The sequence below is a fragment of the Monodelphis domestica genome, chromosome 4 (assembly GCF_027887165.1).
Source record: "Monodelphis domestica isolate mMonDom1 chromosome 4, mMonDom1.pri, whole genome shotgun sequence".
Classification (NCBI taxonomy): Eukaryota; Metazoa; Chordata; class Mammalia; order Didelphimorphia; family Didelphidae; genus Monodelphis; species Monodelphis domestica.
The window spans coordinates 21,547,001-21,574,485 of NC_077230.1; the positions used below are offsets into that span (position 1 = coordinate 21,547,001).

The 27,485-nt window shown below is 34.6% G+C and overlaps 1 protein-coding gene across 3 annotated transcripts in view; it reads right to left on the minus strand.

Annotated features, from left to right (window-relative positions):
- Nucleotides 1-27,485, minus strand: part of USP9X (ubiquitin specific peptidase 9 X-linked) — a 237,974-nt gene that overhangs the window by 59,784 nt on the left and 150,705 nt on the right. For all 3 annotated transcript variants that reach the window (XM_056826165.1, XM_007493340.3, XM_001366516.5), the window contains exons 18-26: nucleotides 25,125-25,336; nucleotides 22,882-23,122; nucleotides 22,503-22,652; nucleotides 21,304-21,424; nucleotides 14,820-14,950; nucleotides 14,351-14,629; nucleotides 11,859-11,984; nucleotides 11,204-11,329; nucleotides 6,430-6,596 (exon numbers count right to left, since the gene is read on the minus strand). In XM_056826165.1, the coding sequence (XP_056682143.1) occupies nucleotides 6,430-6,596; nucleotides 11,204-11,329; nucleotides 11,859-11,984; nucleotides 14,351-14,629; nucleotides 14,820-14,950; nucleotides 21,304-21,424; nucleotides 22,503-22,652; nucleotides 22,882-23,122; nucleotides 25,125-25,336 (1,553 nt within the window). The remainder of the gene's footprint in view (nucleotides 1-6,429; nucleotides 6,597-11,203; nucleotides 11,330-11,858; nucleotides 11,985-14,350; nucleotides 14,630-14,819; nucleotides 14,951-21,303; nucleotides 21,425-22,502; nucleotides 22,653-22,881; nucleotides 23,123-25,124; nucleotides 25,337-27,485) is intronic.

Sequence of the window (27,485 nt, forward strand, 5' to 3'; positions counted from 1 at the left end):
CCTTCAAAGATGTACACCTCTAAAAGGATCAGTGTCCAAAGCTTCTGGCAGCCCCATAGCCTTCATAACTGATACTGGGAGACAGAACAGCATTATTCATACCTTATAAAGTTTACAATTTAATGGGAGCATGATGACATTAAAGCTGCCTGGAAGGAAAAAGAATGCTAGACTGTCACCAGAATCAGTGTTTGAACCAGAAGACCCTTTACTGAGACCAACAGTTCTCATTTTACAGATGAATAAAGTGTTCCAATATAGTAAGGGGACATAAGTCACATATCAAGGAATAAAACTAGTGTAAGCTATGAAAGGAACAGAATAATTATGCAAAGAACTGCTACCATTTGTATAGTGCTTGATAGTTTACAAAGTATTTTACTTACAAAAGCCAATGAGATAGGTGATGATGAACAGACACATTCTGACTTAAAACTACAAATACCGGAGTGTCTCCTAATGGGCTCATATCATTACTTTCATACTCATTTTGCTTATTTATAATATCCAGTTACCTTTCTTCTTTGACTTGCTCAGAGCAATTATCACATGTGATAGCCTTTAGCCAGATTTGATCAACAAAAGCTACTTTCTAGGGAGAAAGAATGAAAATATGATTTTTCATCTCCCAAGGTAGGATGGCATCTTCTCTTCAACTTAAAGTGTGTTAGAAAGAGTTATCTAGTACAGTGGTGTTAAACTCAAATAGCAATAGATTAGAGGCATATTGACTCAAAATATTACAAATTAACATGATCACACACCTCTGGTCTATCTAGAGCACTGGGGTGTTAAGTGACTTGTTAAGATCACATAGCCAGCATGTGCTAGGGGCAGGACTTTAACTCAGATTTTCCTATCTTCCAAAGCTGACTGTTCTCTACATACAATGCTACTTCCTAATAATAATGTTAGTATTTATATAGCACTCTAAGGTTTGCACAGCACCATAAAAATCTCTCACTTAATACTCAAAAGTCGGGGACATAGATGCTTTGATTATTTTTGCTTTACAGATGGGGGAAATGTAAGGGACCAAGGGGTTAAATCCCCACCCCCACCCCAACTCTCCCTCCTCTATCCTGTAGGGTCACAAAGATGACACAGGTACAGAGAAAAGAGCAATGTAACCTTGAGTATAATGATGTGAAAGCAGAGAAAAAACTCCCTCCCTGGCTCCCGATGCTCAGTTGTAGCCAAAATTATGTTGACTAATTCAAATTATGAATTAAGCTTAGTTCCCACAGTAAAAGAGATAAAATAGGAACTGCTTCTAGATTGGAAAGCAGTGGCCTAAAGCCTGATAAGAGTACCATGGTATATTAAAGCTAGATTGGTACAAGGCTGAAGAGTGTGAGAGTCTCTCCTTCCTTTGCGATACCCTATCCCAATCCTGGGATCACCAAGACCATGACAGGGAAGCTGAAACTCAAATGAAACTCATTATTTCCTCCCCAAACACCCCTCATGTGAACCTCCTTCTATCTGTCAAGGTTACTCCCATCCTTCTGGTCATTCAGGTTCACAAGTCATGGAATTATGTTCAATCATTCACTTCCCCTCTCATGTTATTGTGTGCCAACTCTTGTCATTTCTACCTCCACGACATCTCTCCTATCTGAACCATTCTTTCTACTCACATTGCCAATAACCCTAATTTATACCTCAATCACTTCTCAATGTCCCTGCTGAAAATGGCAACTCTTCTCCAGTTCATCCACTGTATAGCTTCCAAATAGATAGTCCTAATATACAATTCTGAACATGTTGCCGCCATGCTCAGTAATCTCTGCAGTCAAATTTAGTTGCTTCTCTTGGACTTGATTAGCCAGTCCTCCCTCTCCCCCTATAATCCACTTTTCTAGTTTAATTATACCATTACTCTCCTGTCTGTTCTCTATGGTCCTGCATGTACTGTTTTTCCTCTAGCTTCCTTTAATCCTTACTCTAAATGCAACCTTCTTTAGGATGTGGTCCTGCCAAACTGCCTATCTTGCCATTCCTCTAATACAACTTCCTCTAATGCTTTTCCTTTTCAAGCTTTGCTTCTTGGAAAACTCTAGCTTTCTTTAAGTGTGATCTAAACATGCTATTTTTCTATTAAATCAACTCCAGTGGTTCTCTGCTACTTCTATGATCAATTCAACAGCTTTAGTTTTATTTCAAAGTTCTTCATAGCCTATCTGCAACCTACTTTTTTCAGTAAATTTATTATATTATTTCCCTTTCTGTTGTCTATGGGCCAGCTGGCTTTCTTGTTAATTCTCCCACACAATACTCCCATCTTCCCATTCCATGTTTTTGCACAGATTGTACCCCATACCTGAAATGTTTTTCCTTATCACCTCCATTAATAAGAATCCAATTTGCTTCAGGCTCAGTTCAAGACAGTTTTTCTAACTAATTCTAATTTGCTAATGCCATCTCTCATTCACTTTATCTTGTATTTATTATACATATATAGTAGGACCACGTCTTATGCAATTTTGACACAAGAATTCTGGTATATGCAGTGGGCAAGAAGAAAAAAAAAGCAGAAAAAGGAAGTAAAATATAAAAACTTAATTACATAATAAATCTGTACTATTTCCCCAGGCTGCATAAAGCTGTGCCACGGTTTATTCAATCATTCTCATGCTCACTCTGAGAAGCATTAGTGTGTCATTGCACTGTTTTTTTTTTTAACCAAACATTACTCCTGCATCAGTCTTTGTCTAGAGTTCTTGCTTATAACAAGTGGTGTCCACATCAGAGCAGGGATTGTTTCATTAAGGTTATTTAATTATTAAAGATGGTCACAAAGATCAAGAATAGTGGTGTTAGGAGCCCTAATAAATTATAAAAAAAGTTGTAAAATGCCTAGGTATGTTTGCTTAGGAGATACTTATTAAAGAGTGAAATTAGTTAATTATTATGTTAATTATAAATTCAAATAATTATAACAAATTTACATAAATAAAAATAATTATAAAATGATATTATTTTATAAAGGATTTTGGAATTGTTTAAATTGTTTAAAAGGGCAGCAGGATTAGGAGTTGTTTAAAACAAGGTTCTACCTTACAGTTTTTAACTTGTCTACTTAAAAAATATAAGTGACTGTTGTGGGCAAGAACTTTTATTTCTGACTATAATCCCTTAACATCCATTTGGTAAATTAAAGACACTTAATATTTACTTGCTGATCAACAAATCTAGAACAAGTCAGTTAATATGCTTGAGGCTAAGGATTGAGGTATCAACCTTGTAACTGATGGGAACCAGATTAAAATGTAATAAGGTAAAACAAGGCATTCAAGGATGATTCTTAATGAACTTAAATGAAACAGCTTATTAAAAAAAGCTAATAGTTTCTTTTTACTTCTAAAGAACTCCATATCCCCTTGGTTTTGCTTAATAAAAAGCAATACAAATGAAATTGTGCACATAAGGCCCAGTTTCAACAAATTCTAATTAATTTTGACAGGCTAGATCCCTTACTGATATTGCTGTTGATACTAATTATCAATGGGAGAGGAGGTATAAAAATTTAATTATGAAACAATTACCAAAATAAATAAAATTACAACACAGATAATGTTCGTGTATGGTTTTCTAAGACAATACATGGCCTGCTGGCGTCTTTTTCCATTTGAATTTGACACCACTGGTCTAGATAACATATTAGTCTATGATCCTATGATGTAAAGACCTTTGTTGTCATGAACTTCTTTTCCCCTGTACCATACTTCAATCCTATTGTCTCCTATGCTCTGGTCTCTGGGAACAAGTGGTACTTCTCTTGGCAAAGGTAACTCCTATTTGTCCCCCTAATCCTGCTGCCCTTCCTATAGTCTAAAACATATCTTGCTCTCCCTTTAGAGACTTTTGCCTATATCTCTCTAATATCTTTCCTCATTCTTGCCTTCTCTTGATTGCCAATGATCTAGAGCTCTCCACTTTTTGTTTCTTTCTGTTTCCTTCCAATTCAGTTCTTACCTACTGAACCATATTAAAGCTTTTTAATCCATCACCTTGGTCTAAATTTAAAGGCCTTTCATCAGTCTTAATTTTCCTGGATTTCGCTGTAGTTTTTGACAATGCTGACCAGTTCCGCTTCTTTAGACGAACAGCTTTTCCTTGTCTCCCACCCCACCTCCCAAAGATTGCTCCTTTCAAATTATTTGCATTGGTATCTCATGTATGTAGGTGCCTGTCCTTAACTGTGATGCTCAAAGTTCTGGCCAGGGCACTATTCTTCTACCCTCTCTGCTTTGCTGAACTCATCCGCTTATATGGGTTTATTAGCATGAATCAGATTAGTTCTTAATTTTCCTCTTGAACTCCAACCCAGTATCATTAATTGCCGTCTATCCTAGATTTTTAGTTACTTAAAAATGTTCAACTTATTATACGTCTACCAAAACTCATTTCTTCTCTTGAACTAGCCTTCTTTTGAAGGTTGTTTACAATTGATACCTTCATTTCCTTTTCTCTCACTTTTTTCCTTAAATCTGAAGTTTGTTTTTTTTTACCTCATCATTCAACCCAAACTGCTCTCTCCAAAGATACTAATGACTGCTTAGTTGCAAAATCTTAAACGGTATTTTTTTCCATTCTTATCCTTCTGGACCACTCCAAAGTCTTTGACACTATTGCAGACATACTTTTCTTCCTTGTTTCCATGTCTTTGTTCTCTCATTCTCCTTTCTGCAAGACCGCTCTTTCCATCTTTTTTTGTTGGATCTTCATGTAGGTCATATTCACAAACTCTAGGTGTTCTCTAGGGTACTGACCTGGGCCCTCTTCTCTTTTTGTTATTTTTAATTGATCTCATTAGCAGACATAATTTCAGTAACCATCTTTATGCATATTTACTTGTCCAGTCTTTACTATTTAGTTGGCTGATAAGATATCTCTAACTGGATATTCTGTATGAACATCTAACAATGAGAATGTCCAAACTGAATTAATTTTCCTTCCCTCCAAACCCTTTTCTCTTCTGCTTTTCCTTAATACTGACAAGGATATCACCATCCTCCTAGTTACATAGGTTTGTAACTTCTGTGTCTTCTCTGACTCTTCAACTTTCTTTAATTGGCCTCTCCCACCCATTATATCCAATCAGCTGAAATGTTGTCATCTCTATAACATCTCTTGTATATATCCCTTTCTCTCCTCTGACATTGCCCCAACCCCGAAACAGTACCTCATTATCTCAGGTCCAAGATATTGCCAATAATTTACTGGTACCATTATATTTCCCTGCCTCAAGTTTCTCCCCACTTCATGGTATCCTCCACTCAGCTGCCAAACTGATCTCTTAGAAGCACAGGTCTGAACACACCACAAGCCCTTTATCATCCCTTTCCCTTTATTCCCTGTACTCTGTGGCCTACTGACATCAGTTCCCTTGTTTCTCATATAGGACATTCTATCTCCAGATTGAACATTTTCACTAGCTGTCCCTCATGCCTGACACATTCTCCCTCCTCATCTCATCATCCTACTTCCCTATTTTAAGTATCAGCAGAGTACCACCTTCTGCAAGAAACTGTTCCTAGACATCCTTCATATTAGTGATCACCCTCAATTTATTCTTTGTATTTCTTGTCTGTAGGTAGTTGTTTGCATGTGGCCTCCCTCATTAAACAAGGGCTGTCTTTTGCCTTTCTTTGTATCTCTGGTGCATAGCACAAAGCAGACACTTAATACTAGTTGACTGATATATACTTTGTACCAAGATATATACAAAGGACCAAGATGGTACTTTGCCTCTGTATATAACACAAAGCTATTGAATGTGATTAGAATAATGTTAACTGGAACGACTATGGGAGCACCAAACATGAGAAAATATGCTATATATTTAGATAAACAACGTCAACTAGAATAGGGGAAGAGAAGTTCACCTTAGTTTCAATATTTTACAAACAGGCTGTGTAAAATATTAATAGTCATGGAAGTCCATGCTGGAACATTTCAGTTTACTAAATAGAAGAATTCTTCAATAAGAAAAATATGGTTTCTCTACTACTTTTACCCCCCCCCCCCACCTGCTGTTCAATTTTCATATAAGAGAGACATAAGTAAGGACAGATCAAATCAAAGCTATGCAGTTTACTTTATACCTAAACAGATGCTTAGGGCGATGTCAAATTTTAAGAGTATAATTACTCCTATAATGGGGCCAGCACAAGTAATCCTTTTAAGTAGTGACACTGAATAATAAAATAATGAATTTTCACATGTTCAACATACTAGACCTTCAGGGATTATGCAATAATAATGACAGATTTTGCTAAGAATGAAAATAAATTTAAGTCTCAGCTCAAGTTTGGGCAAAGCAAACTTTAGATCCTTTAAGTTTCCATAGATAGAAATTTTATTATCAATTTAAACATTCTTGCCTTGAAGTGAGAACTAATTATGTGTTCTTTAGATACTTACTTGCTATGACAGTGCAAGAGCAAGTCAATGATAAATGTCTGCCATGCTTTTTCTTTACTAAGTGCATCTAAGGCTGTTGGAATCAAAGCAAAGCACAGTGTCATCACTTCCAATGCTTCACAACAAACGTGTTCATCTTCCATATCTGGTTCATTTCCTGCATTAGTCTGTAAAATTACAAGCAAAAAGAAATCATTTAACGATATGGTTGGGAACACCAATGACTTTTAGTTAAAAACTTCAAATTAAAGTGTTTATTTACCAAAAACAATTACTCTTCCCCCACAAGTCTTTATTTGTGATTTCCTTTACTCACACTGCATAATGTTCTATATAATTTGATTTAAAGTTCCTGCTTCTATGTCAAGGGCTCTGCTAGAGTACAAGACAGATACAAGTCTGAATAAAAGCTCTTCTAAATAGTATATAAATTTCAAAATATTATAGTAACATCACTAACAATTAAATTAGTACTGAATTAGTTCCATAGCTGTTTATTAAATTCCTACTATCTGCAAAGGTTTGTTCTAGAAGCAAAGATACAAAAAAAGAAAAAAAAATCTGTTAAGCAACTTATTACCTAGCAGAAGAATGCACACAAAATTTTGATGATTCTCAACAAATATTAAGTGTTGACTACATTCAATTTTAGATGGGTCAAATGAAGCAGGATGAGAAACTGAAGAGGAATAGATTACTTTGGGGAGAGGTAGGTTAAAAATGGTCAGGAAAGACTTCCTGGAAGATTATGGCATTTCAGAATGGTCTAGTAACAAAGAGAACTGTAACAAGCAGAAATATGCATGGGAGCCAAAAAACTTTTGCAAATGAAGAGATGTGGGATGATAAGATAATTGAATAATCATGGTATAGAAATTAGAGTGTGAGAAGAAAATAACATGTAAAGTAGGAGAAAAAGGTGAGGTACAGTCTGGTTCAAGAAGGCCCTGATAACCAGAATAAAGAATTTATATTTACCATATTACAGTAACATAAAGATTCATTTGGTAGCTTAATAAAAAAACAAAACATAACACTGTCTTGCTCAGCTCTGTATTTATATTTAGCTGGGTCTGGAGAATTTATAATTCATGGTGAAATTCTGTTCAACCATCATCATTTATATAACTTTTAATTTTAGAGGGACAACGTCTCATGACATAAAGGAGCTATAACTTTGCCTGAGTAGATAGCTATTTTTAAAGTTTCTGACCTGTCTACCCTAATCAGTATGAAAATACTGCTTATTATGTGCTCAGACTATTATTATAAGAAATAAAATAGTTATCTTCAGTGAAAAACAACTAATGTTCAGCAAAATAGATGCTTAACTAAAGACAGGCTCCTGTCATTTACTTATACGTCTTAGATAGGGGAAAAAAGATACAAGTAGGTAAGGCATTATGAAACGCTGAAAGGTGACAAAGTTAAACAATGACCTCAAGTAGTATTTCCTTTGTCTATAAAACCTGAATTATGTACTAAAGGAATGAGTAAAGGATACACACGATTATCAGGCATCCAAAATATCTGTTTGAGCAGACAAATGCCTAGAAAGGCTGGTTAAGGTTTTAAATTGAGAAAAAGATTTCATAGGTTTTGAACAATGATACCAAATAAAATCCAGGGGAATTGCTTGTTGGCTTTGGGAGGAGGGAGGGAAAGAACATGAGAATGACTAGTAGAAAAAAAGAAAAATATTTCTAAGAAAATTATCTGATAATATAATCAAAGATGCAGATAAATAGGTCTAAGATAATAAGTGGAAAATAATTGTGCTATATTATTAATAGATATCTAAACAAAGAAAAGACCCAAGGACAGATGCATCACTGTGGTGGAAATTTCAGGTATCATGCTATAAAAGTTTCAAGGGTAATCTTAGGAAAATATGCCTGTTTCTCATTAGAAAGGTAGGACCATGGCAACCCATTAAGAAAACAAACAACAAACAGCCTTTAATGTGAAATCATTATTCAAGTTCCATAAAAATGAAATACTCTTAAGAGTAAATGAATCATACAAACATCAAAAATCTTGCTATAAGTGAAAATGAAACAAAAGCTGCAACTGAATAGAAAGATGGTTTTCTTTGGAAAAGCAAATCAAGGAGTTTGTAGGAATTTGGTTTTTGTCCAAAAGGCAACCAAAAACACCATTTCAAGAAATACTTGGTTTCAAAAAAACCATTTTAATGAAATCAAAATATACTTTAGTAGTCAATGACTAATACAAAGGGAGGCATAAGGAAAAATGATTAAAAAATGCTATAAGATATGACTCGGGATTAAGAAACCACAAGGTTAAAGATCTATAGACTAAAAAGAAGTCACATAACTATGAAGCATGAATACTTTCTTTAAGAAAAGTATTAGGGAGGCACTAGACATGTTGACCTCCAAATAACCACACAAAAATAGAACTGTTTATAATATCTTAAAAGGACCAGGTAGGTGGCATAGTAGATAAGAGTATAGATAAGAGTCCTGGGCCTGAAAGACATCTTACTGAATTCAAATCTGGCCTCAAACATTTCCCAGCCATGTTACCCTGGGAAAGTCACTTAAGCCTGTTTAACTCAGTTACTTATCTGTAAAATGAGCTGGAGAAGAAAATAGCAAACTTTTTCACTATCATTGCCAAGAAAGCCCCAAATCGGTCACAAAGAATTGCATATGACTGAAATGACTTAACAACAAAAATCTTAAAAAATAGTAAATGACCAGCAAATAGTCAAACCATCACTATTTAAAAGCACCTACTGTATGCCAGGCATCAAGAGCCAGGTATTCAAAGAAAGGCAAAAAGCAGTCCCTGCTCTCAAGAAACTCATAGTCTAATAATCAACTGAGGAAAGGCACTAGCATTAAGGAGATAAAGAAAGAGTTCTTTTCCCCCAGAAAATGGAGTTTTAGTCAAAATCTAAAGGGATGCTAGGAGACAGAGATGAGAAGGAGAGCATTCCAATCATGGGCCAGATAGGAAAAATAAAGAATTAGAAGCTGTAGTGTCTTTTGCCAAGAAAAGTAAGGAGACCAGTATCACTTTATTTTAGAGTACATAGGGGTGAGGTATAAGAAGACCAGAAAGGTAGAAGGTGGTCTGGTTATGAAGGATTTTGAGTTCCAAACAGATTTTACATTTAATATTGAAGGTAATAGGGAACAACTAGAGTTTATTGAATAGGAGAGTAATATGATCAGAACTTTACTTTAACTGGCAAGTTACTAATAATGGGGTCCTTCCTGAATTAATTGTCTATCTAGAAGACTGTTAACTAGTTAAACGAGAGATGTAAATCTCTTCATCTCTATTTCTACCTTTCTCTATACACTAGTTTCTCCTCTACTGACTTCAAAAATGTCTGAGGCCTTTTTTCATGAAAAAAACTCAACTGATCCTACGTCTCTCATTCCTTTTAAAGCCAAGCTTTAGGGAAAAAAAAAAAGAGCTATCTATGCTCACTGTTTCAAGATTAGCTCAACAAGTTATCATCATGGACAATCACCTTTGGGGAAAAGAGTTCTCCACAACCAACACCAACTTCCACCAACAAGGCAGATAAGCCAATCTGGCTAAATCATCAAGGCACCATGAAGCACAGACAGGAAGTAGCATATGTTGAAAGCACCAAACCACTTATAACATCACCTTGACAACTTAGGACTCTGAGCTAAAGAGTATCAGGAACAGCACTGACTCCCAAACCAGTATTCCATGATTTGAGCTTATTTTTTGTCATTATTCCCTATATATAAACAGCACTAATCCATCAACTACCATCAATGAGTAGATAGACCCTAAGGACCTAGGACTACTTGTCAGAAGTTCAGTATTAGAAACTTCTATGGTTTCATTAATGAGAATGATACTAAAAAATGATTACATCTAGGTTCCTGCTGCAATCTAATACCAGTCTCTTTTCATTTGAAGTGCAGCTAAAATCTTGGCTATATGCTATCTGCGCCCATACAGAGGAGCTCTTTGAAACTAGGTATTGTTGTACTCTTCTGTGTCCATACTGTTTGGCATGGCCTTTATACACAGTAAACTTTTCCACACATGTATAACCTATATTAAGTTTAAGTTGTCTCAGGGAGGGGAAAAGGGTGTGAGGGAATTTGGAACTCAAAATGTTAGAAAATAAATGTTAAAAATTATTTTAATATGTAATTAGTAAAAAATAAAACATTAGAGAGAATTAAAAAATATTTTTCCAGTTCAAGCATTCACTTCTCAGCTCTTAGCTCTTTGCAGTCTGATCTCATCCCTTATCTCTCAATGGAAACTACTTACTCCAAAGTACCAATAATCTCTTAAGTGACCAAATCTGATTTTGGTTTTCTCATATTTAACCTTCTAGACTTTGTGCATGGAGGAGGGATTTAATAAGTTCTTAATTATTTCAAAAGAGTGGTTATAGATAATATTGCCACCTCTACAAAAGCTCTGAGAATAAGCTACAGGTATAATTAATGATATTTTCAAAGAATCTAAGATCACATTGTGAATGCATGTTAGCAAACTATGAAAAAATATACACATTTGACTTGGTAGAACACCAACTTAAAGTTCTCCTTCCAGCAAGTAGGTCCCTTATAGTAGGGACTTGGAAGCCGTTATAGCAAGAACTTTTGTCAACATATCACCATATGTAAAAAGTCAATCTTCTCTAAATCCTAATTGGTTATTTTAAGTATAGAAATGCTAAAAATTATAGACTCAAAGAGCAAATGCATTATTTTAAATTAACACAACATTTGTGTATTCTTACCTTCTCATAAATTTTACTAATATCGTCATTTGAGCTAAACACCAGTTGTACTGACCCAGACCCTGAGGCCCAGACAATTTTTTGTACAGCTCGAATTACACAGATATCAGGGATGTATTTTGATGCCTGGAAATAAATAGAACAATATGAAAAGAGTTAACAGGACTATCAAAATGGAATTACTGGAATAAATCACTTAAAAAAAAAGGAAATACATTAACCACAAAGCATAGAGGAACTTAATGTTTCTACATATTTGTTTGTGTCATTTTGATACATTATCCTAATACCTCTTAGCATAGAAAAGAAAAAGAAAAGTTTAAGGGAAAATCTTTAAGCAGGTTTGTTACAGAAACATAGTATATTTGACCTTTTATTTAAAAAATCCTATAGAACAGTATGAAATATTATCAATTTTACTCATAACAGTAATTTATCATTCTATTATGTTGAACAAGGAGAAAACAACGTAAGAAAAGCAAAATCAGAGTTTGAAGGAATTCATCCAAAAATTTAGTAAATGCTTTTGTTTTCTAACATGAGCATACAGAAGAAAAATAGGAGAACAAAATAAAATATTTGGCCACTTTCCTTTCCCCAAATAAAGCCATTTTCACAAATTGAAAACTAAACTTTTTTTATGATTAACACTAACCTCATCGGATATCTGCTGGGCAAGACGAATTGCCACATTTCTAAGCATACATTCAGATGTTGGATTAGGAATGTTTTGAAGGGCATTCTGTAGCACCACTGCTTGATCATGAGTAGCTTGATTTATCTGTAAAGAAAAAAAAAGTCTCACAAAATTAAACCCTTAACCATTTGTATGGAAAGAAGTTTTGTAAGTTAAGACTTATAATGGAAATTGATGGGTAAAAATTTACTGTACTTCAATTTCAGCGATTTTTAATTTCATTTGTATGCATATGCCAACACTGATTTCAAATCTATATTTTGTAGAAAAACTGAGAATTGCTATGACCAAAAAACTATTTACCCTTCAGAAAAACTACCAACCACTCCAAATATAGCTAGGCTTGTCCTTGATTAAGAGATATAAAATCTATTACCAGGCTATTACCTTTCCACCTTGGAAGAGTTTGCCAAAACTTGTGCAACCCTGGCAAGCCTTAAGAACACATTGTTCTTAAAAATCTCTGAGTTATAAGTAAATTAGGTGAACACAGAATAGTATACTTGTCAGATCTTTGGAAAGGAAGGATTTTAAGACCAAGCAAGAGATAGAAAAAATTACAAAATGTAAAATAAATAATTTTGATTACATTAAATTAAAAAGGTTTTGTACAATCAAAACCAATGCAACCAAAATTAGAAGGGAAGCAATGAATTGGGAAAAAATCTTTATAACAAAAAACTCTGACAAAGGACTTAATTATTCAAATTTATAAGAAGCTAAATCAATTGTACAAGAAATGAAGCCATTCCTCAATTGATAAATGGGCAAGGGGCATGAAGAGCCAATTTTCAGATAAAAAAATAAACACATGAAAAAGTGTTCTAAATCTCTTATAATCAGAGAATGCAAATCAAAACAACTCTGAGGTATCACCTCACACCTAGCAGATTGGCTAACATGATAGCAAAGGAAAATAATGAATGCTAGAGGGGGTGTGGCAAAGTAGGGACATTAGTGCATTGCTGGTGGCGTTGTGAATTGATCAACCATTCTGGAGGGCAATTTGGAACTATGCCCAAAGGGCACTAAAAGACTGTCTGCCCTTTGATCCAGCCATAGCACTGCTGGGTTTGTACCCCAAAGAGATAATAAGGAAAAAGACTTGTAAAAGAATATTCATAGCTGCGATCTTTGTGGTAGCAAAAAAGTCCTTTGATTGGGGGATGGTTGAACAAATTGTGGTGATGTTGGTGATGGAATACTATTGTGCCCAAAGGAATAATGAACTGGAATGAACTCTAGGAATTGAGTGAGAGGAGCAGAACCGGAAGAATGTTGTACTCAAAGACTGATACACACACTGGTATAATCGAATGTAAAGGGCTTCTTTACTAGCAGCAATGCAATGATCCAGGACAATCCTGAGGAATTTATAAGAAAGAACACTATCCACATTCAGAGGACGAACTGTGGGAGTAGAAACATAGAGGTCACTCATGGGTTACTAGGGATATAGACTCTAAATGATCACCCTAGTACAAATATCAATAATATGGAAATAGGTCTTGATCAATGACACATATAAAACCCAGTGGGAATTGTGAGTCAGCTATAGGAGGGGAAGGGAGGGAAAGAACATGATTCTCGTAACCATGGAAATATATTCTAAATTAACTTAATTAAAATCCCCCCCCCTCCCAAAAAATCTCAGAGAGACAACATGGTATGTTAGGAAGTGAACTGACTCTGAAATCAGAGGTTTTGGATTCAAATGGCACTCCCAACCCAGAGTTGGGAACGTCTGAGCTGAACTAGATGACCTCTTAACCTAGAAGGAAGATCCTCTGAGGGTAAACTCCATATGATCTATTGGATCATGACATGTATACTGTAAATTCCTATAGCAACTCTAATGATAAGATCATGCCAGGAAGGAATAACCCTGCCCATATTCCCTGAAGAAGCCCTGAAAGTACAATGTTTGGGTGTTTGTGTGTTTGATTTTGGGGGGACCGTGGGTGGAGGTGGGAGTTAGGACGTTTTTATGTAGTCAATCCTGTGGATCTCTAGAAGATTTCTGGAGAGGCTGTCCCGGATGGGAACAAAGGCAAACCATTAGGTTAGAATGAATCAAGAGAAGAGATGCAGCATAAAGTATTTAGAGATGGGTAGTAAGTTAACCTTTTCTCTTAGGATAAGCTACCACAACACAACAGCTCTGTTTCAATGCATATAGATCACACTGTTAGACTTAAGCCCCATGTTGACTTTTGGTTATTTTAATTGTCGTAGAAGACTTTATTATTTGTCTTAAATTTCAAATCACTATCAAAAGGGCCACGTATATTTTAAAGATAGATGAAACTTTGTTGAACAATGATTATATGTGAAAGGCGGAAAAAACAACTTTAAACATTTTGTAGTCAAATCTTGAATTATTTGTTCTCATTTGGCAAAGCAGAATAATGAAAACAGTGCCATGTTGTTATTAATATACTTTTTTTTACCGGTGACATGGGATTTGTGCCTTCTGCAACTGGTTGACAAGCTTCTGCCACAGCTCGAACGTGGCCATAGCCAACGGCAGTTAACAATAATTTGGCGATTTTAAGAGCATTAAGGTAGGCGCCCCGTCGAGTTTCCATATCTGCATTTGGCAGGAAATTATTTCTAGTTAGCATGCTCAGGACAAGAGGTAAGCCACCACTTTTTAAGAAATTATACTGAAAATCACTGGCATCTTCACCCAGAGGTGCATTGGCAGGCATCAACAAGGCATAAACTACCTGAAAGAAAGACAAAAATATAAAATCAGAAAACCAAGTGATGAAATATCTTTTCAAGTCTCTTCAATGTCTCTGTCTCCATTTCTCTTTGACTTACAAATAAGTTTTCATTACTATTTTACCTTGTTACAATATCATACAAAAGGCAAAGTTAACTAAAATGGAATAAGATAAAAAAAAAATTACCAACCTCTGTTAGATATAGCACTTGTGAGGCAGAGGGACCAAAGAAAAGTGAGTCAAGAGATGGACTGAGGCTGCTTTCTCCAAGTTTTGCATGGTCTAAGCAAATAGCTCTCAGTTTTTCAATTGTGGTATTATCTGAAAATTTAAAAACTGAGTATTAAAAACAGATTTAATTCAAAATATTTAGCTTCATATAAGATTTAAAAATCACGAGTCAACATATCAAGTCAAAATTTATTGGTCAAAAATCTCTAGAGTGACAAAGGGTTAAATTTGATAAGCAATCTGTCATAATGGATAAAACGTTAGCTTTGGAGTCAGAAAGAACTGAGTGAAAATCCCACCACAGATACAAGATGGGCAAGTCACTTAACTTCCTTTAGCCATAGTTTCCAGATCTATAAAAGGGGATAACAACTATCCTACAAGCTGTAGTAAAATTCAAGTGTGATATCTGTAAAGTACAATGTAACCCTCAAAGTGATATATAAATATTACTTTTCTTTAGACATCAAAGTAATTATGAAGGAAAAAAAATGAGTTTTCTAATCTTACTGAAGGTATCATTAACACAAGGACTCCCAATCTGTCATTTGCAAGTACCATTTTCACTCTCTCCCCTACCCATCCCGTGTCTTTCCTTTTTGAGTCTTTATGATTAAAAGCTCAAAGAAAATAAAAATCAAATAATTCTTCCTCACACACACAAAAAAAGGTTTGGAGTATTTGCATGAAAGCAATAAACATTATATACCATGTTTTCTATTATACAATAATCCAAATACAAACTATATATAAAAATACTTATTACCCTGAAAGAAACAGATTTTTTTACATGACTTAAAAAACCCCAAACCCGTACCTTCTCTCTTAGAACTGATATCAAGTACTGACTTTCAAGACAGAACAGCTATGAGGGCTAGGCAACTGGGGTTAATTGACCAGTCTAGGGTAATATCGCTAGAAGTATCTAAAGCCAAATTTGAACCCAGGACCTTTCTCTAGGCCTGGCACTATATCAACTATGCTACCTAGCTGCCCTCATGCAAAACTACTGTAAAAGAACTGTTGTACTACTGTAGCTATTTAGAGAAAAAAGAGGGAACCAAGAATTTTTCTGTAACTCCTAAATCTCTTCCCAGAGCTTATTTCCAGTTTCTAATGAGAAAACACAAGAATAATATTGTTCTACATTGCTCCAGATGTATGAAACAGATTTCATATTGTTTATCTATGCATTGAGACAGAAGGTTAAAGTTAACTATAAAAGGAGTTTTATTTTCATGCCTCTAAAAGACTTCTAAAGCAGAAAATGACAGTTTAACATTCTATTTAAATAAAACCATTGAAGGATAAAGCAAAGGTTCTATTAATATGGCATATTTACATAAAAGTTTTCATAACTCAGACAACTGAAGCTTAAAACTGTTGCTTGCAGGTTTATAGCAAGGGGACCAAGCATTGTAGTTTCTCAATAATTAAATAGTACTGTTAAAACTAAACTGAATCCAAACTTCCAAGTTGAGGCAACATCATGTTTCCAGCCATAAGAAAATGTTCATTTTTTTATATCATTGAGTAAAAAATAAGGGAAGTACAAATGAAAATGGATAAATGACCATTCATTCTTATTTCTTCCTTTTAAGTTGTCTTCAAACCCTTTATTCAGTCTACAGATTTAATCATTTGTAGACAAATCTCAGTTCTATACATAAGTCCAGTCTATCTCCCAAAGCCTTAGTTATAGATCACTAGTCTCCTGGAAATTTATTCCAAAATGGATGTTTTGGATCTATCTTAAATATGCCTAAAAGTGAATTTACGCTTTTACCCTTAAACTCGTTTCTCTTCCAAAATTTCCAGTATTATATTCAATTCCTCACTCTTCACACCTCACATCCAAATCAAATGCCAAATCTTGATGTTTCTACCTTCATATTTTTTGCTTTCACCCACTTCTCACCTTTTATAGCTAACACAAAAATTCTCCTGATAAATGTTCCTGCCTCAAGTGTCTCACCACTCCAGTCTATGCTACACACTGATGCTAAAGTATTCTTTCTTGGTTCCTTATTAGTCCTAGGATCAAATATAAACTCTTCTTCTTTAGCTTTTAAAATCCTACATGATTTCCACCTTCTATTAAGTCAGCTAAGGTGACACAGTAAGTGTTTGGAGTCCAGAAGACCCGAGTTCAAATCTAGCCTCAGGACGAAATGGCTTGGTGGATAGAGAGCCAGGCCTAGAGGTGGGAGATCTCAGGTTTAAATGTGCTCTCAGACACTTTTCCTACCTATGTGTCCCTGGAGACGTTACTTAACTACAACTGCCTAATTCTTACTTGCTCTCCTGCCTTTAAACCGATACTTTAGTATTGATTATAAGACAGAAGGTACAGGCTTTAAATAAACAAATAAATAAAAACCAAAACAACCAACCAGGATCAGGCACTAGCTGCACGATCCTGGGTAAGTAACTTAACCTGTCTGCCTCAGTTTCTTCAAATGCAAAATAGGGATAACATCTATCTCCCAGGGTTGTTATACAAATTCAATAATATTTGTAAAGTACATCCAGGACAAAAGTAGAAGTTTAATAGATGCTCTTTCTCCCCCCTTTTCCCATTTCCCTATTACAGTGCCTTGTACATAGCAGGCAATTAATAAATATTAGTTCTCTGCTGAGGAGGAAATACGTTTTGCATGATTTCATATGTAAAATGAGCACTAGATTTCTTGCCTTCTCAATGGTAGGAAAGGAGATAGAGAGAATTTGGACTAGAAATTTTAAATGAGATAGAAAGTAAAATAAAAATTATAATTGAACATTGTTGATTGAGCAATTGATAAAATTTTCAGAAAAATATGTGGGAGTGGATTAAAGCAAAGAACCAGAGCCTCCTGTTATAACTGGAAAAAAAACCCCACCCTATTATTTCATTTTTGACATGGGTCTGTCTCTGCAGGACTTTTATTACAATAGGTAAACTATCATTAAAAAAAATGCCTAAGTTGACCTTAAAATCTATTGTAACAAGGCATAATCTAACTTATTTTTACTACTCCGAGAGAATATAAAATCACTTTAATTAAGATAATCTGAATTTCAAGAGGCTCAATGTTCTTTATTCAAATTAATTTATAGTATCTGAGTTAATGATGGTTCAATTTTATTTTATATCTGATATTGTGAATTTTAAAACTATTCCACCCTAATCATACTGTACTTCAGAAGATCTGATTTAGCCATTTAGCCAGGATCAGTAACAATGGAGATACTTGGAATAACAGAATCAGGTCTTGGAAACTCTACATTTCTCCACCCTTCTTAATTTAACAAGATTAGGGAAGTCTGCATCAAACTCAAGATTTAATTACCTGAGGATAATTAATAATAATAATGCCTTCAACAGACATATGCAGAAAAAGGGACAGACCCCTGGGCTGTCCCAAGTCAAGTTAATCAATCGTTGGTACAGATGAGATGCAGGAGAGTGACACAAAACTGTACATATAAGGCACATCACTTCCTCTCTCTTCCTTTTTCCCTGGAGAGGTGACTCTGGCTGAGAGTGACATCTTGGAGTGTTGGTGGTGAGTTTTGTCCTTGAGCTGATTCAGGTTCGGACATCATAGCTGAGCCCCTTTGGAGGTCAGGCTGATTCTTTCCTCCTTCACACTCAAAATCTTACTTTCTAGATCTCCTAATCTTCCCACCCGGTACTAGCTCCTTCCTTCTTCCTTCTTCTTAATCTCCTCCACTATATTAATTAAATCACCATAAAATTTCCAGCTGAGTTTGCGTGTTTCATTAGGATTTTATAAATAAAATCTATGGCGACCAAATATAATTATTACATTCAGTCTCAACCATAATTTTAATCATTACAATATGAACACACGCTTAGAAATGTGTATCATATAAATCTGAGCTACAACACAACTATGTTACCGTACAAATTTAAAGTTAAAAATATTAAGCAAATGATTTGTAAGTAATGATAAGACAGAGTGATGTATAGTTAAAAACCAGAAAAATGCTCTCCTGTGTAAAGGATATAAACTCTTACAGAAAAATCTTAAGTATAATATACAAAATAATGTACGATACATTCTAAAGCTAAAAATAAGTAGCAAATTACTTTTCTGATTAGGAAAAATATCATATGGGTTTTAGAATTCAGCAAAAAGCTTTTAAAAATGTAGTTTTTTTCATTATCTGTTCTACAAGGAACACGAAACACAAGGTAGGTGAGAATGGGAGAGCTGAAAAGGCAAGCTAAATCAAAGATCAACAACTTTATTTTGTATTCTTGAACCAGATGATGTTTCAGGAAAAAATATCAAAATGAGAAAAAGAATGGCATCACATTGCCACAAAGGAATGCTTTCTCAACCTTAACTGACACAATATAGGTAGAAAAGCTTTGTTAAAAAACAAAACACAAATGTAAGAGAATGATATTCTTAGAAAGTTCCTGTTAAGGCTCAAAGACAGTATCCGGTTAGGATACTTCATAGATCATGCTCCTCTCCTACAGAACACCCAGAGAACTGTATCCAAGCACCACTGGTGGAAGCCAAGAAGCCTTTTAAGTCTAGAGGCAGATCTCTACTGTTATCCCTAGAAATTATAAAAGCAAAACAGTAAAGTAGAGAAGTAGGAGGAAAAGTTAATTTGTATCATTTTGAGAAAGCTAGTTGAGTTAGTAGATGAAGTACTCTACCTGAAGGAAGGTCCGAATCTCAAGACACCTAGTAAAGGTGTGTGATCCTGGTCACTTAACAAAGGTTAAGCCATTTAATCTGCCTTCCTCAGTTTCCTCATCTGTAAAATGAGGATAATAATAGAACCTACCTATCAGAGTTGAGAGGATCAAATGATAGTTGTAAGGTGCTTTTTGACAAACATTAAAATTTTAAGTAAATGCTATTGATGATGATGAATACTGCATTGAAAATACTATGTGTCATGATAAAATTACATCTTTGTAATCTTGTATTGAAGATTTCCTTTTATTCAGAATAATTTACCCCAAAATTAGTAACAAAAGTCTTGCGAGTGAGATCAATTCAATCAAAATTTGTATCACGCACAGTGCTTATTACGTGCAAAGCTAAATTTAAGCTACAAAGTTTAGGTGAGGGACAAACTAATCTCCTAGAGCTTACAATCTAACAGGAAGATAAGGAACATATTCAAATAACTGTGATTTTTAAAAATTGTAGGAAAGGTATAGCCAAAGTGCAACATGAAGTTGGGATGAGGACAGGAGAAGATCTCTATTGAATATGGAGGTGAATGGCAGATGGACCAAAGAAGGCTTCTTGAAAGAGAACATTTTAAAAGATCTTTAAAGTATTGGTAGGAATAAAATAGATATGGGAAAATAATTAACAGAGGCTGGAAAATATGATGTATAAAAGCAGATATGAATTTAGTGCAAAGGGGAAGAATACTTACATTAATATAATTAATTGTCTTTGAATCATTAAGTTATTAATATATAAATTTAATTTTAAGAATAGTATATTTTAAAATAATACATTATTATAATGAGGTAAAATTAGAAAGGTAGGGAAGTGACAAGAGTATAAAACATCCAAGTACCAGGTTAGGTCATTTGAATTTTACTTGATAGGAGGTAATGTATGGTAAAAAGTCACATCTCTAAATATATGGAAGATTAATTTGGAATTGATATAAAAAAATGGATGTGTGGGATTAAAAGGACCTACTAGTCTATCTGCCAGGCAAATTTTAAAGGCTGGTATGAAAATGTTGCACAGGCAGAACGGATAGGATCCTGAAAATGGCTGGCCATTAAAGCGAGGTAATGGAAGAGTTGAAGATGATACTAAGATTTTGAAGATGGGATAATGGATGAATGATATTGTCAATGATGGAATGAGCTATGTATGAAGTAATAGGATATTTATCGCTAGGGTCAATAAAGTGAGTTTTGAAGATATTGAATTTGAGGTAATAGAAGAAATGAAGTTATTAAATTAAATGATTATAAGCAGTAAGAGATGAGAATGTGGACCTTGGAAGAGAGGTCAGGACAAGCAATATAGACTTGGGAGTCAAAATGTGTACTGGTAATTATTCAAAGGGTGGAAAGAATGATATACCTAAGGAAGTCATATACAGAGAAAAGAAGCAGGCCAAGAATAGAACTTTGGAGAATAATTTAGAAATTTGGAAGAGACTGAAAAAATCTGTGAAGAAGACTGTTATAGACAAGCAGTCAGAAGGAAGAGAGTAAAGAGAAGGAAATATTAAGTGGAAATATCGAACCCTACAACAGTAAAGGAGGATGAGGATGGAAAAACTCATTATTGGCTTTGATGATGAAGGGCTTGCTGTCATCTCTGAAAGAGCAGATTCACTGGAACAGAAAGATATCTCCTATCTGTGTATCACAATACAGATGGCATGCACCCCAAACTGTTATTTAATCAAAACTCATTAAAATTTTTTTTTACCTGGTGGCATAAGTTTCATAAGTACTCGAGCTCCATCTCTGAGGGGTGGCATATTTAGGCTGCTACCCAAGTCTGCAACTTGCCAAAGGAAAGAAATATATCTGGGATGCATTGACATTATCTAAAATAAAATAACACATAAATATTAGTATCCTGGCTATTTTACTCAAAGTAAAAAACATTATTAATAAATGGACCAAATTAAAATATCTAAATGAGTCCACCAAGTATTCTCCATAAGAAGTTCTTATGTTTGATATTTTCCTTCCATATATTTATTCACAATTTTGCCTGATCTGAAATTCTCTCTCCACAATCTGAATTGTTAAATCTTCCAAGTCTCAGCAAAAACCTCCTATTTAAAGTGAAGCCTTTCTAAATCAAACCAGTGCACAATGATTTTACTTTCTGTCCCTTAACGTCACTTCTGGTACTTGTTTTTCCTACATATCTATAGCAGCTTGTATACTGTCTTCTGATATTCATGGAATTGTTGGATTAAACGATTGATTCACTCCTAGTACAGAAATTACCTGATTTATAAAACAAAATTTAATTTGAGTGACCACCTCCCTCTTGGACTAATGCTATTCTATGAGTGGAAAGGGTCTTAGTTATTGCTGCCAGGATAAAGTGAGAAATGTTTCCAGCATAAAGAAATACATCATAGAAAATTGTTCAATGAGGTTATGAATACTGGCTAAATGACATGATTAATGCCATAGAAATAAAATATGCAGAAAAATGTTTTAAAAATTACATATACTTGAATGTACAAATAGGCACATCATTTAATGGAATTTCTTAAATTATAGGATGTCTTTTTCTCACTGACCTTTAAAACAGACAGTTTATATTATTGTTTCCTTGAAAGACAGTTTAAATTGTTGACAATCGATTAAAAAAAGCTAACCACATCCATAGTCAATAAGAAGGGGAACATATGCATAGTTCATTAAAATTTTAATTTCTTCAATGATACATGTAAAATCCAGTGGAATTGGGCATTGGCTCCAGGAGGGAGGAGGGGAGGGAAAGAACATGAATCATATAACCACGGAAAAATATTCTAAATTAATTAATTAAAAAAATTTAATTTCTTACCTTGTCTTAGCCACATTATATCATCAAAAGCAAACTGTGTTTTAATAGTTAGCATCCCATACTAAATATTTGAATAGTTTATATTTCCTACTCACCACTCCAGGCAAACAGCTTTCTACCTCTGGATTGGGACCATCACTATAATGATTTCCATGGTTACCAGGAGAACCAGTTGATGAATCAGAAGAACTATCAGGACTTGAAGGCATATTGGAACTTATTTGTGTAAGTTTGGCTGTAATTAGCTGAAAATGATATTATATATTAAGACATAAATACAAGGAAAATATTTCCAAAAGAAAAGTATAGACCATACATATTTATATCTACAAAAAACTAAGACAACACTGAAAACATGATTTTGGAAATCAAAGTATATATTTTTAAAAAACCAGACATTTAAACAAATAGTCTTCCACAATAAACCAAAAACAAACATCAAATTTTCTTACCAAGTCTTAAAAATGTTCTTACCGTTTTATCTTTTAGATTTAATTGTCCAATTAGTTTCCTATCATCTGCAGGATCCACCAGTTCACCACCAATAAATAGCTCTATTTTTGTATGGGCACTATTAGCTTTAATACGATTGAGAATGCATCGTCTCACTGAACCAATTGTGTCATTTGTATGAGACCAGATGTCCAAGTCTTCTACCTGCCGACCTTGATTTGGAAAACGAACTACCAAAGTGATGTGTTTACCACGAAAAGCTCTGTAAAAAGAGGGAGTTAATACAATCACATAAAGATGTTTTATTGAACTATCAAATGTTATTGTTAATTAGCTACAGGAGTGATTTTACCTGGAGAATTTGATACTATTTCTAGATTAGTGACAAAATACAAGAATCTTAATACCATTAATATTTTCAGGATCTTGCAAATAAAAATTTCAGTGCTAGATTCCCTCATTGTTTGACCAACCTTACTATATAAATAATGTTACTTTGTCACAGTTTTGCTATTTATCATGCATCTAAGATATGAAACAACTTTCAAGTTTACTATTATAATTTTATTTACCTTTATGTTAGCAGGCTTGAAATATGTGAATCCTTAGCAAAAAGTATAAGATTATAATCTCTAAAGTTCAATGTGTGAGCAAAATAACAAACCTTGAATTCCTTTTGGAGAACTGTGAACACTAAAATTGGCTAAAATGTCATTTCCTTTTAAAATAATAAACTATCTTCTCAAGTACTCAAAAGGATTACACTTAAATAGTAACATTCTTTATTTATTGACAACAGTGAAGTAAATTAATTAAAAGCAAGCACTAGAGAGCATTCCCATGTAAGAATATAGCTGCATCCTATAAAAGCTTGTTGAGTTAACTATTTTATAGCAACCATATCAGAAGAAATTACACCAAATATTAGATTTTCAAAATGTTTTGCTATATCTATTTGCCAAGTTCTAAAAGACCAATTTGATTTAATTCACCTCAATTGTACAGCAATAATTTATTACAGGCCTCCTATGTGTAAATATCTAGACAAGTAGGCAATGAGGTAGATATAAAAAAAGGAAGAAAGAACAAAAGACATGGATCCTGCTCTAAAGTAACTTATTCTAAAATGTAAGGTGGGATACACCTGGGGAGGTAAACAGGAGGTAGAAAGCACAAATATCTCAAGGCAGAATGTGAAAATATATAAGGTAATAAAATTTAGAGGAGGAAGGGCATTTCAATCATAGATGATTATGTGAACAAAGATACAGACTAGAAAGTTCATATAATGTTTAAGAAGAATGTGTAGATTGGTTTTAGGTATAATACAATGCCTAATTAAAGAGTCTGGATTTATTTGGGGGGGAGAGGGGGACCACAGAAGGCTTCAGAAAGCAAGGAAGCAATACTATCCAAATTTCACTTTATATGGAGTACCACGAAGATAGTGCATAGGATGAACTAGAGAAGGAAGAGGTTAGTAGTGCTCAGATCATTTAGAGAAAGGTTACTTTAGGAGAGTTCAGATTAGGGATATGGGGTACAAGGGAAGAAAAGAAATAAAAATGTATTAAGCTCCTATGACATGCAAAGAATTATGGTAAGTGATTTATAAATATCTTGACTGATCCTAACAACAACCCTGTAAGTTGGTACTATTATTAGTTAATTTTATGGAGGGGGGAAGTGAGACTTGGAAAGAGAAAATGACTTGTCCAGGGTTACGTATTAATTATGTGAGATCTAATTTGAACTCAGTCCTTCCTGACTCCAGATCTACTGCTCTACCCATTGCCATACCACCTGCTTCCAAAGTTTTAAATTGGGAATGGCGAGACCCTACATAGAAAAAAGGAAGTTGAGAGAAAAAGGACAATTGTAAGGAAAAGGCAAGCCCCATCTAGGACATGCTGAGTCTGATGTACTGACAAAAGATGCAAGTAGAAACAAGAAGCATTCAAACTATATACACAGAAGGGTTCTGAAAGAGAGCAAAAAGAACCAAGGATAAGGCCATTGTCAATTACCCTTAAAGAATAAAGGAGGGAAACAGAAAATGATCCTTACTTCTAGTTACTTTCATTTAAAAAACTTTCAAATTTGAAAATATAACTGAAGACATGATACTTCTCTTGGAATAGAACAGTGCATGTTAAAAGACAAACGAGGCTACAAAAAAGTAGGAATTTTTTTTATGGCAAAAGTAATTTTCTGAAGTAATAATTCAGAAACAAACTTTTAATAGTTCACATGTTCTCACAAACCTTGACATAGGTAGAATTGTCCTTTCTTCATGATAATCACTGTCACATTCATTTATATATTCCCTTAAAACAGTCAAAACTCGCACCATTCGTATTGCTTCCTGTCGTGCACAATTAATACTGTCTTTGTCACCATCCAGGACACATAATGTATCATAGGAGGCTTTCAAGCGATCAAAGCAGGATTGAATGAAGTCTTCATGGATCACTACCTAAAGAAAAAGGTCAAAATCAGCCTGGTTAAAGCTGCTGACTTGAAATTTAAATAACATGTATTTAGAATTATGGAATGTCAGAACTGAAAGACAGGTCATCTTATTAAACACCTTCAATTCCACAAGGCGAGAAAAATGAAGTTCATAGGGGCAAAATAGCTAGAATTAACATTACACTTTTAAGTTTATGAAATGCTTTACATGTGTCATTCCATTTGATACTCACAACAATCCTGTGAGGCAGGTCTTGGTATCACCATTTTACTGAGATAGCAGTTAAATGACTAGCCCAGGCTCACATGAGATTTGAACTCATTTCATTGAACTTCTTGAGTTCTTCTCAGTCCAACACTATTCACTTAGCTTACTTGCCTAAATTCCTAGATAGTGCTATATACTGTTTATTTAGTTCAGTTGCAACTCTTTTAGAGTCCCTAGAACACTCAAATGCTTTTGTTTTTGCTATTTCTTTTTGTCCTGTACTTAGTTTTTAAGGTATAATCCTTCCATTCTGTTAAGCTATCTTTGCTTTGTGCTGAGAAATATTGCAATTCTTTGTTACTTGAATGCATTCCTTTGTATTCTTTGCTTTTTAACTTTTTATTTTCCATTAAGTTCAAAGTTTGTGTTTTATAGTTTGTTACAATATCTCCATTCTTTTGTCTTTCCACCGTTTCAAAGATTTTATCTCTAATTTCTTCTATATCATTTTCCAACTCAATTTCTTCCTCCATCTGCTCTTTAGTTTTGTGTTTTGCTTTTGGATCCCCTAATTCTATTTCCACGCATTTCCTTTCCCATTCATTTTCCCCATTTCCATTTCCCTCTTTGCTTTTTGATGTTACTCCTTGCATCTGGCTTCATATTCAACATTGTTTAACTGCAACTGAAACTACTTGGGAATTCTGAGGTTTTGTTCCCTGCTGGATGAATTTTTGTATAGTTTGAAGATCAAGCACACGGATAGAATTTTTGCATGTGTGGTCATAGCACTGGGAATGATTTTGTGTATTGTATTTTATGGTGTTGTTGTTTCAAGACTTCTTGCCATTGTTTTTTAAGTCTAGTTGTGCTTTCAAGTTACAAAAGCTAACTATGTGCCCCATTTTGCCACACAAAAAGCATCTCTAAAAATTGATTCTTTGGGGGGCAGCTGGGTAGCTCAGTGGATTGAGAGCCAGGCCTAGAGATGGGAGGTCCTGGGTTCAAATTTGGCCTCAGACACTTCCCAGCTGTGTAACCCTGGGCAAGTCACTTGACCCCCATTGCCTAGCCCTTACCACTCTTCTGCCTTGGAGCCAATACACAGTATTGACTCCAAGACGGGAAGGTAAGGGTTTTAATTAAAAAAAATTTTTTTTTATTCTTTGCCTATTCTGTTGGAAATCTCTTCTGGGTTTGTAAGACTGTAAAGTGGTTATGTTTTTGATTTCTTCTCTTTTTGCTTGATGGTGTTATTTGACTCTTTGAGCTGCTGTTTTAGATCTTTGGCAATTTCATCTTTTTCCTTAGCATTCTCCTTATCCCCTGAGTAAATATAAATAGATGTCTTCCTTAAATTCTATAGACTGAGTTCCTCCCATCCTGGACAGTGTAACTGAAAATATGTTTTCATGGACAGGCTGCTTCCCTTCATGAATTGTCTCCTGATGCGCTGGAGATTGCCTTCGTTCAGGCTTTGAAATCTGAGAATGTTCTCAGCGGCCTTGACTACCCTATCAAGATACACTGATGGGTGTTCTCCTATTTCCTGTCTCAGTTGCTCAAATCTTCTGCAACTATAAGGTCTTTTTGCAAAAGTTTTCATGGCCTCTACCAGATCCTCATGTGCCCTTCTTAAGTAGGGTAACTTTTAATTATTGGAAAGTTCTAAGTCTGTCCATTGTCCTGGCCATGAAGTAAGGTTAGGGTTATTTCAGGTTTCCTGGGTAAACTGATCCTTCTCCCTAGGGGTAAAAAGTTCTGTTAAAAGAATTTTCAAGTACTGAAATGTCAGATCAAACAAGCAAATGGCGCATTTGAATTCCTTAATTGCCTTGAAAGGATCTACAAAAAAGTTTGGCATTCTTGTTTTTAAGCTGTCCAGGTCCCCTGGTGTAAATGGCTTATGTAATTTAAGATGGACTATCCCTGAGTCAGCTTGCAA